Source organism: Carcharhinus amblyrhynchos, chromosome 33 (genome assembly GCF_965287045.1).
Source record: "Carcharhinus amblyrhynchos chromosome 33, sCarAmb.v2.hapA, whole genome shotgun sequence".
NCBI classification, from domain to species: Eukaryota; Metazoa; Chordata; class Chondrichthyes; order Carcharhiniformes; family Carcharhinidae; genus Carcharhinus; species Carcharhinus amblyrhynchos.
In genome coordinates this window covers 6,802,054-6,813,654 of record NC_137356.1, presented here as the reverse complement: position 1 = coordinate 6,813,654, position 11,601 = coordinate 6,802,054, and the positions used below count along the sequence as shown (strand labels likewise).

Sequence of the window (11,601 nt, the reverse complement as noted above, 5' to 3'; positions counted from 1 at the left end):
CGAGCTTGTTGTACTTTTTCTCCAACTCTGGCCCCGATGATTATTCCCGATCTTAGTTGCTCTGCCACTGGTGCCTCCGAGTCTCTGGAATTCCCTCTGTTTCTCTCCGTTCCTCTGAGACAGGTACATGGATGGAGAAGGTTCAGAAGGATATGGACCAAACTGGGCTAGTTCAGTTTGGGAAACTTAATTAGAATCATACAATCCCCACAGTGCAGAAGGAGGCCATTCGGCCCATCAAATCTGCACCAACCACAATCCCACCCAGGCCCTATCCCCATAACCCCACATATTTAACCTAGCTCGTCCCCCTGACATAGGACACAATTTATCATGGCCAAAACATCGAACCCAGAAGTCTTTGGACTGAGGGAGGAAACCAGACCACGCGGAGGAAACCCACGCAGACACGGGGAAAATGTACAAATTCCACATAGACAGTCAGAATTGAGCCCGGGTCCCTGGCGCTGTGAGGCAACCGTGCTAACCACTGTGCCACTGTGCCGGATGAGTTAGGCCAAAGGGCCTGTTTCAGTGCTGTACATCTCGATGACTCTAAAACATTCCCAGATAGCAAACTCTTTGGCCATCTGTCCTAATATCGACACGATGTGGAGATGCCAGCGTTGGATTGGGGTGGGCACAGTAAGAAGTCTCTATCGTGACGAAGTCATAATGGTGAGTCTTTTCAGGTAATCCGCACGTGTGAGGACGGCCTCAACCAGGATCTTGGATTCATGTCACACTATCTGTAACCCCCGCCATTTTGCCAGGACTAACTGTCCTGGTTTGAGACAATTTGCACCTCTTTAACCTGTGATTATCCCTCTCTCCACTCGCACTGTCTGGACCTGTAAAGATTTGATTATCTGTAAAGACTCGCATTCCAACCATTATCCTGCAGTTGTGTCTGTGTCTATAAATGCTGTGTTTGTGAACCCAACTCTCCACTCACCTGATGAAGGAGCAGTGCTCTGAAAGCTTGTGATTCCACCTGGAGACTTCTTACTGTGCTATGTATTAAGTTGATCTTTCTCTACACCCTAGCTATGGCTGTAACATTATATTCTGCACTCTCTCCTTTCCTTCTCCCCTAAGTAATCTATGAATGGTATGTTTTGTCTGTATAGTGAGTAAGAAACAATACTTTTCACTGTATCCCAATACGTGTGATAATAATACAGCAAATCCAATTTAGTGCATCAGCGATGCTACAGGATGTTGTGTGTGATTATAATAGTGCAGCCAATGGCATATTGCCATCGGATTTTGTTGTGGATGTTGTCCTCATCATATTAATAGTAAATTAATTCAGCGTAGACTTCTTCACATGGGTGCTGTGTGCTGTCAGTCCCACCGGGGTGGGGGGGGGAGGGGGGCGTGGAGAAAAGAAAGGCTTGCATTTGTATAGCACCTTTCAAAGCCTTGGACCATCTTAAAGTGAGGAGGGGGAAATTTTCCCATCTTGCCTGCCAGGGGAACCGCAGGAGGGGTGGGGGGGCATGCAAAGGTCCATTCACTTCAGGCAGGATTTTCTAGTTTCGGGGTGAGCGAGGCTGTATTTCCTGCCCCTGTAAGTCCTGCCCACAATGTGTTTTTTTTTAACAGTCCATCAAATACTTTAGAAACTCAGTCACTCTCGCAATGTGAGATTTTTGAAGTATCTTCCACCATAAAGACTGTTTATTCCCTCTGCCATTTCCTTACTCCCCGAAACTCTCTCCCCAGATTGATTTTCTAAGGGGGCTATGTTCACTCTGATCTGTCTCGCCCTGAGCAGGGTGGCATAGTGGCTGCCTCACAGCTCCAGGGATCTGGGTTCGATTACCAGCTTGTGTCACTGTCCGTGCAGAGTCTGCATGTTCTCCCCGTGTCTGCGTGGGTTTCCTTTGGGTGCTCCGGTTTCCTCCCACAGTCCGAAAGACGTGCTGGTTTGGGTGCATTGGCCGTGCTAAATTCTCCCTCGGTGTACCCGAACAGGTGCCAGAGTGTGGTGACTGTTTAATCACTTATCTTTGGTCCAAAGCTTGCTGCATGTTTTGTAAGAAGTCTCACCGGGTTAAAGTCCAACAGGTTTATTTGAAAGCACAAGCTTTCAGAATACTGCTCTGTGTTTTGTGTCCATTTTGTCCCCACACTCTTGGACTTTCTGACAGTCTCTTCTCTCTTTTCATTTACTCCCCACTTCTGTGTAATATTTCTTGACTTTTCAAGACCCTTTATCTGAAGCAACACAGGATTTTCACAATAACTTCATTGCAGTGTTAATGTAAGCCGACTGGTGACACCGATAAACAAACTTTAAACCCTTTTAACATAATTAAAGAAGCTCTTGTCAGTTTTTACGCTCCTCGCTAGTTTGCCCACATAATTTATTCCCTTTCTCCTAATTCTCTTTATTGGCTGGAATTCTCTGGCCATTCACGCCGGCGGGATTCTCCAGTCCTGCTGGCAGTCCACGCCTCACCTGAGGGTTTGCCACCAGCACGGGGTGATGCCATTGGGAATTCCCACTGGCGGGACTGGAGAATCCCACCGTTAGCAAACAGGGGAAACACGCTGGAGTCCGGGGAATCTCAGCCATTATCTTTTTTGGATTTTGAATTTATTCCGGGCTATCACTGACTTTGCCTCCTTGTGTTGGGTGCCTCTCTTTATGGGTGGTGCAGTGGCACAGCGGCTTAGCACTGCTGCCTCTCAGCGCCAGGGAATCGGGTTCAGTTGGGTCACAGTCTGTGCAGAGTCTGCACGTTCTCCCCGTGTCTGCGTGGGTTTCCTCCGGGTGCTCCGGTTTCCTCCCACATTCTGAAAGACGTGCTGGTTAGGGTGCATTGACCCAAACAGGTGCGGGAGTGTGGCGACTAGGGGAGTTTCACAATAACTTCATTGCATTATTAATGTAAGCCTTATTTGCGATTAATAAATAAATAGACTTTGCTGCGCAAGGATATTTTGGCCCTGGAGGGAGTGCAGAGGAGGTTTACTAGGCTGATACCGGAGTTGAGGGGATTGAGCTATGAGGAGAGGCTGAATAAACTAGGCTTGTACTCGTTAGAGTTTAGAAGAATGAGGGGAGATCTCATTGAGACGTATAAGATGATGAATGGGATGGATAGGATAGAGGTGGAGAGACTCTTCCCGCTCAAAAAAGACAGTAGGACTAGGGGGCACAGCCTCAAGATAAAGGGGAGGCGGTTTAGAACGGAGTTGAGGAGGAACTTCTTCACTCAAAGGGTGGTGAATCTCTGGAATTCTCTGCCCGTTGAAGTGGTGGAGGCTGCCTCGCTAAATATTTTTAAGACGCGGGTTGATGGGTTTTTGATAAGAGAGGGGATTAAGGGTTATGGGGAGAGGGCGGGAAAGTGGAACTGAGCCACGACAGATCAGCCATGATCTTATTGAATGGCGGGGCAGGCTCGAAGGGCTAGATGGCCTACTCCTGCTCCTATTTCTTATGTTCTTATGTTCTTATGTTCTTATATTGTGGATTATACGTTAATTCTAATCGACCAGCCCTCAGGAAGGGAAATGAAGAACCATGTCGAGGGAGATTTGCGCCAGAGGGACTTTTCTGAAAGGGTAAACAGTCTTGTTTACTTATCTCAGCGCTGCCAGTCGGAACATCATTCTCTTAACTAGTACTGTAAATTTCCATACAACTAATAAAAATCCCAACACGGCAGACTAGCCTTGTGAGGGGGGGGGTGGAGGGTAGTTTATTTTATCTAGTTTTTTTACTACTGTCACAAGTAGGGTAACATTAACGCTGCAATGAAGTTACCATGAAAATCCCGTATTGCTTCAGAAAAAGGATCTTGAAAAGTGAAGAAATATTTACAAAAAAGTGGGGAGTAAATGAAAAGAGATAAGGGACCTACAGAAAGTCCAAAAGGGTCAGAGTGTGGGGATGAAATGGATACAAAACACACAGCGACGTCTGGACCAAAGATAAGGGATTAAACATTTACTTTTATCATTATTGATTGCCTGATAGAATCTGCTCAGAATGTGTTCTCTCTCAACCCCTGTTCTCACGGGGCAACACGGTGGCACAGTGGGTTAGCACTGCTGCCTCACAGCTCCAGGGACCCGGGTTCCATTCCCAGCTTGGATCACTGTCTGGGTGGAGTCTGCACACTCTCCCCGTGTCTGCGTGGGTTTCCTCCGGGTGCTCCGGTTTCCTCCCACAGTCCAAAGATGTGCGGGTCAGGTGGATTAGCCATACTAAATTGTCCCTTAGTGTCAGGGGGACAAGTTAGGGCAAATGCACAGCATTATGGGGATAGGGCCTGGGTGGGTTTGTGGTCGGTGCAGATTCGATGGGCCGAATGGCCTCCTCCCGCATTGTAGGGATTCTATGATAGACTGTAGGGGATTCTCATATTGGCATCTTGTTACTTGGATGTTGGCCAGAACACAGGATGAAAGCGTGTACAAACTTGCATTTACAAAGCAGATTTGATGGATGCCGCAACACTGGCCAATGAAATCACTTTGGAAATGTGGCTGTTGTTGTAATGCAGGAAATTGCAATACCAAATTTATGCACAGCAAGACTCCACAAACAGCAATGAGATCGATAAAGTTTAAGAGTTCAAAGTTAAAGTTTTGAAACTTTAAAGTTTGATTTATTAGTGTCACAAGTAGGCTTACATTAACATTGCAGTGAAGTTACTGTGAAAATCCCCTAGTCGCCACACTCCGGCACCTGTTCGGGTACACTGAGGGAGAATTCAGCATGGCCTATGCACCCTAACCAGCGCATCTTTTGTGAGGAAACTGGAGCACCCCGCGGAAACCCACACAGACATGGGGAGAACAGGCAGCACGGTAGCACAGTTGTCAGCACTGTTGCCTCACAGTGCCAGGGACCTGGGTTCAATTCCCGATTTGGCTCACTCTCTGTGTGGATTTTGCACATTCTCCCCATGTCTGCATGGGTTTCCTCTGGCTGCTCCAGATTCCTTCCACAGTCTGAAAGATGTGCTGGTTAGCTGGACTTTGGCGACTTGGGGAACTTCACATTAACTTCATTGCAGTGTTAATGTAAGTCTTACTTGTGACTAATAAATAAACTTTAACTTTACTTTAATGTGCAGACTCCATGCAGACAGAGAACCAACCAGGGAATTGAACCCGGATCCCTGGCACTGTGAGGTAGCAGTGCTAATTACTGTGCTGTGGTTAGTGAACCAGATGGGTTTTTCTTGACAATGGTTTCATGGTCATCAGTAGATTCTTAATTCCAGATTTTTTTTATATATTGAATTCAAATTCCGCCATCTGTCGTGGTGGGATTCGAACCCGGGTCCCCAGAAAAACATTAGTCGAGTTCCTGGATTAATAGCCTCATAATAATACCACTAGGCCATTGCCTTAGACATACTGAGATGGTGCCCAGACAGTGAGTAGAAGAAGGGCCCCCTCACTGGTGATTGCATCAATTTTGTTTGTTATTCTTCAGATGTGGTTTGGCTTAGGATTCTTACACAACAGGTGGTTAGATATTTTTAATGTTTGCTGGCACCCTGCTGTTAAAAACTGCAAGTAGCGTAGGGCATTGCAGGTCAGGTCAGAGCGCCAAGGTCAGATTAAGATGTGGGCTAATGTCTGTCTTTTTAGCAAGCTCTGTTGTGGTAAGGTAGCAAATTTGACCTTGACTAGTGATCTGGTTTTTGACAAAGTAAGATTGGCAGAAGATCAAAGAGGCGATAGATGCCTTTATTTCAGTGGATAGAGGCAGCAGACAGGATGGCGCGGTGGTCAACACTGCTGCCTCATTGTGCCAGCGACCCAGCAATTATAAAACAAACAGGTTTGATTCCTGGCTTGGGTAACTGCGCGGAGTCTGTACATTCTCCATGTGTCTGTGTGGGTTTCCTCCGGGTGCTCCGGTTTCCTCCCACAGTCTGAAAGGCGTGCTGGTTAAGTGCATTGGCCGTGCTAAATTCTCCCTCAGTGTACCCAAACAGGTGCTAGAATATGGCAACTCGGGGATTTTCGCAGTAACTTCATTGCATAAGAACATAAGAAATAGGAGCAGGAGTAGGCCATCTAGCCCTTCGAGCCTGCCCCGCCATTCAATAAGATCATGGCTGATCTGTCGTGGCTCAGTTCCACCTTCCCGCCCTCTCCCCATAACCCTTAATCCCCTCTCTTATCAAAAACCCATCAACCCGCGTCTTAAAAATATTGAGCGAGGCAGCCTCCACCACTTCAACGGGCAGAGAATTCCAGAGATTCACCACCCTTTGAGTGAAGAAGTTCCTCCTCAACTCCGTTCTAAACTGCCACCCCTTTATCCTGAGGCTGTGCCCTCTAGTCCTACTGTCCTTTCTGAGCGGGAAGAGCCTCTCCACCTCTATCCTATCCATCTCATTCAACATCTTATACGTCTCAATGAGATCTCCCCTCATTCTTCTAAACTCTAACGAGTACAAGCCTAGTTTGTTCAGCCTCTCCTCATAGTTCAACCCCCTCAACTCTGGAATCAGCCTAGTAAACCTCCTCTGCACTCCCTCCAAGGCCAAAATATCCTTGCATAAGTGCGGCGACCAAAACTGCACACAGTACTCCAGCTGCGGCCTCACCAGTGCCCTATACAGCTGCAGCAAGACCTCCCTACTTTTATATTCAATCCCCCTCGCTATGAAGGCCAGCATCCCATTCGCCTTCCTGACCACCTGCTGCACCTGCAGGCTGGGTTTTTGCGACTCATGCACAAGGACCCCGAGGTCCCTCTGCACCGTCTCCTGCTGCAGTTTCTCGCCACGTAAGTAATAGTCCTTCCTACCATTATTCCTACCAAAGTGGACAACCTCACATTTGCCTAAATTCCATTTGCCATTTCCTGGCCCATTCGCCCAGCCTATCTAGATCCTTCTGCAGACTCTCCACACCCTCCGCACAATTTGCCGTTCCACCAATCTTGGTGTCATCAGCAAATTTCGACACCATACACTCGGTTCCCTCCTCCAGATCATCTATATAAATGGTAAATAGCTGAGGCCCCAGCACCGACCCCTGGGGCACTCCACTACTCACCAACTGCCAATCCGAATAGCACCCATTGACCCCCACTCTCTGCCTCCTATTTGACAGCCAATCCTCTATCCGCGCTAACACCCTACCCCCAACTCCATGCCCCCTGACCTTCTGCAATAACCTCTTGTGAGGCATCTTGTCAAACGCCTTCTGAAAATCAAGAAAGACCACATCCACCGGCTCTCCTCTATCCACCGCCCTAGACACATCCTCATAGAACTCCAATAAATTCATCAGACACAACTTCCCCTTAACGAAACCGTGCTGCATCTGCTCTACCAAACAATTCTCCTCAAGATGCCTCGCTATTTCCTCCTTGATGACGGATTCTAACATTTTTCCTACAACAGACGTTAAACTAACCGGCCTATAATTCCCCGCCTTTTGCCTGCCACCCTTCTTAAACAACGGCGTAACATTAGCCGTTTTCCAATCTTCCGGCACTTCCCCGGAATCCAGCGACATTTGGAAAATAATCACCAAGGCATCCACTATCACCTCCACCATTTCCTTCAGAACCCTTGGATGCATTCCATCCAGTCCTGGGGACTTGTCCACAATCAGTCCCTCCAGTCTGTCGAGCACCGCCGCTCTAGTAACAATAATTTCATTCAGGCCCTCCACTCCTACCATCTTTCCATTGTTAACACCCGGCAAATTATTCATGTCTTCCTCCGTAAAGACAGAAACAAAAAAGTTATTCAGGGCCTCTGCCATTTCCCCATCCCCTACCACTAAGTCCCCCCTCTCATCCTCTAAGGGTCCAAAGTTCACCCTAGCCAGCCTCTTCCTTTTTATGTATTTATAAAAACTCTTGCTATCCTTTTTTATATTAAGTGCTAGCCCAGCTTCATAGTTTATCCTACCCTTCTTTATCAATTTCTTTTTCATTCTTTGCTGACATTTAAACCTCTCCCAATCCTCTTCTTGCCCACTACTCTTAGCTACTCTAAACGCCACCGCTTTTAATTTAACACTTTCCTTCACCTCCTTCGTTATCCACGGCTTATTGCCTCTCCTCCTCCGATCCTTTTTGACCATCGGAATAAATTTCTGCTGAGCACCAAGAAAGATCTCCTTAAAGATCCTCCACTGTTCCTCAGCAGACCTACCTTCCAACACATTCCCCCAATCAACATTCGTCAATTCCTCTCTCATCCTACCATACTCCCCTCTGTTCAAACAAAGGACACATGTACGGGAACCCACTTTCTCCTCCTCCATCTGCATTAGAAACTCCACCATACAATGATCACTCTTCCCAAGAGGATCCTTCACCACAAGGTCCCTAATTCTACCCGCCTCATTACATAGCACCAGATCCAAGATAGCTCGCTCCCTCGTCGGCTCCAACACACACTGTTTGAGGAAACTATCCCGGCAGCATTCCAAGAACTCCTCCTCAAGCCCACCGCGTCCAACATGGGTCGACCAATCAATATGTAGATTGAAATCCCCCATAATTACGGCCGTCCCATTCCTGCACGCCGCACTTATTTGCGTGTTAACAGCCCGCCCCACCTCCAGATCATTATTCGGGGGCCTATAAACGACACCCACCAGCGTCTTCCTCCCTTTGCTGTTCCTAATCTCCACCCACAACGATTCCACGTTCTGCTCTTTGGCTCCAATATCATCCCTTACTACCACCTTGATACTATCCTTAATCAGCAGAGCTACGCCCCCCCCTTTTCCCTCCTGCCTATCCTTCCTAAACACTTGATAGCCCTGTACATTCAGCTCCCAGTCCCTGTCACCTTGCAGCCATGTCTCTGTAATGGCCACCAGATCATATCCATTTGTGCTGATCTGCGCCACCAGCTCATCCACTTTATTCCGAATGCTTCGTGCATTCAGATAAAGTGCCTTCATCCCAGCCTTCACCTGGACCCTATTTGCCAGAACGCCACCAACCATACTCACACCCCCTACTCCTTCTTTTAATGGGACATCCTCGGCCTCCCCCCTTATCTGTACCCTCTCCTTTACTTTAGACCCCGTAATGTCACCTACCCTCGCACCCTCCCCCCCCAATTAGTTTAAAGCCCTAACTACAGTCCTATTTACACGATTAGCCAGGACTCTGGTCCCAGCACGGTTCAGACCAACCCCATCCAACTGAACAGGTCCCACCCACCCCAATACTGATGCCAATGCCCCATAAATTCAAACCCGTTCCTCCCACACCAATCCCTGAGCCACCCATTCACTTCCTTAATCTTATCAACCCTACACCCGTCTTCACTCAGTTCAGGCAGTAGTCCAGAGATAACCACCTTGTCGGTTCTACTTTTTAATTCCATTCCCAGCTTTTCAAACTCCCTCCCCAGATCCTCAGTTTGTATTTTGCCTATGTCATTGGCACCCACATGTACTACAATGACCGGATTCTCACCCTCCCACTCCAGGTTCCTCTGTAGCCCAGATGTGACATCCTGGACCCGAGCACCAGGCAGACAACACACCCTCCTGTGCACTTTGTCATTGTGACAAAGGACAGTGTCAATACCCTTTACCACACTATCCCCAATTACTACTACATTCCTTTTCACCTTCTCTTTGCCTATGACCTGTGTCTGCATTACTGTACTGTGTGCAGTTTGCTCACCAAGCTCACCGCCCTCGTTCTCGTCTACACTGGAAGCAAGAACCTCAAACCTGTTATGCAGATTGAGAGACTGAGGCATTTGGTCCCCACCCTCCTTCCTCCAGTCCCCACCCTCCTTCCTCCGGTCCCCACCCTCCTTTCTCTCCACAGCCCCCTCCTGTTCCTGACCCTTAGAGTTAGCCAGTCTAGGGGGGGTGGAGTGTTAATGTAAGTGTTAATGTAAGCCTTACTTGTGACTAATAAATAAACTTTTTAACTTTGAAGCAGTTATCAGTGGGCTATTCCACTCTGGAGGCATCACAGCATTACTTACCTGCGTTCCTGTACAGGACAGCAATTTGTGCCCATGGCTGCTTCCCCACCAACCAGCTCCTCCCTGACCTCACTGTGGTGGCACTGTGGTTAGCACTGCTGCCTCACAGTGCCAGGGACCCGGGTTCGATTCCTGGTTTGGGTCACATTCTCCCCCATGTCTGCATGGGTTTCCTCCGGGTGTTCCGGTTTCCTCCCAAGCTGCTAAACTCTCCCTCAGTGTACCCGAACAGGTGTCAGAATGTGGCGACTGTGGGATTTTCACAGTAAATTCATTGCAGTGTTAATGTAAGCCTACTTGTGACACTAATAAACAAACATTAAAAACTATCCACCTCACACTCCATAATTCATTTAAAACAAAGTAACTGTATGACCCACCAATCTAAACTTGAGATCAGCCAGCCCATTTATCTTGAATCACTGGCATGTTCCTGGGAGCTGAATTTGCAATTTTCCAAGCAATGATTTTTTTTTTGTTTTGCAATTATAAAACAAACAGTCACTCAGCTTTAAGATCACACTCGCTCACAGGAAACACAGCCATTTCCTTTCTTGAGCAGGCACGTACGAATTTGCAGAACTGTGTTGACTATCTCTGCCAAACAAGCACCCACGCCCCCCCCCCCCCGTCACCCCCATCCCCCCCACCCCCCACCCCCCCAACTTCTTCCTCCAACTGGTAACGCTGCCACCCTTACGCGAAGGAGTAAAACTCTTTTATCCAGCTGGGAGTCGACAGGCCTTGGGAACAGGAGGATACTGTTCAGTGCCTTCAGGCTGTTCCTCCACCCAATTAGGCAAATCTCTGCCACATTTACTCACCTGGATTCCATAGCCTCTAATGAACAAAAAATGTTACCAAACTTAATCTTGTAACTTTGAGTTGATGCTCCATTTTTTGTGAAAGTGTGTTGTAGATTTCCACAACCATTTCTGTGAAGTGTTTTCTTGCTTTCGTCTTGACAGGACTCATCCTAATTTTTAAGGGCAAGATATATTGCAAAGGGCTTCCATCTCCAGTCATTGATTCTTCACTTGTGGAAGAACCCTTATTTGGCACTGACCAACTGCTGATAGATAAGTCTCACTAGAACATTTACCTCAATTTCATCTTCGCTGATGTCTTGATGCATGATGGCACTTCCTCACAGTGAGAAAAATGACCTGAATCCGCGTGTCTGCTGTTCCTCTGGCTGCTCGCTGTGACAGTCTTGTATCGAGACATCCTTTCAGTTTCAATTTCCGTATTAGGAACGTCCCACACGGCTCATTGCACCATGAACTCTCGGTTGCATAAATTAAAGGCAGAACAACCTTTGGTGGATGAGGAAACAGCTGGAATCCTTATCAATGCCAGTTTTATTGAACTTGGAAACTTCCTGCTTCCAATTGAGAGTCCCAGAAAAACGGGAGATGGAAGTTGATCCAACTACTGGGGGCTTTGCTGATCTTACAGATGTTAATACCCCATGTCACACAGAAAAAAATATTTTCAAGAGGGACCACCTTCCCAAATTTAATTTTTCACCTTTCATTTGATGCAGTTTCTATTTAAGTTTATTAGTGTTTACAAGTAAGGCTCACATTAACACCCCAATGAAGTTACTGCGAAAATCCCCTAGTCGCCACACTCC

The 11,601-nt window shown here is 47.4% G+C and overlaps 1 protein-coding gene across 1 annotated transcript in view; it reads right to left on the bottom strand.

The window, feature by feature from the left end:
- The window catches only part of LOC145361001 (shiftless antiviral inhibitor of ribosomal frameshifting protein homolog), a 27,739-nt gene extending 16,567 nt beyond the window's left edge, over positions 1-11,172 (bottom strand). Inside the window, 1 exon segment of the mRNA XM_080216522.1 lies at positions 11,068-11,172. Within this exon segment, the coding sequence (XP_080072648.1) occupies positions 11,068-11,100 (33 nt within the window). The 5' untranslated portion in view covers positions 11,101-11,172.
- Positions 11,173-11,601: the final 429 nt, after the last annotated feature.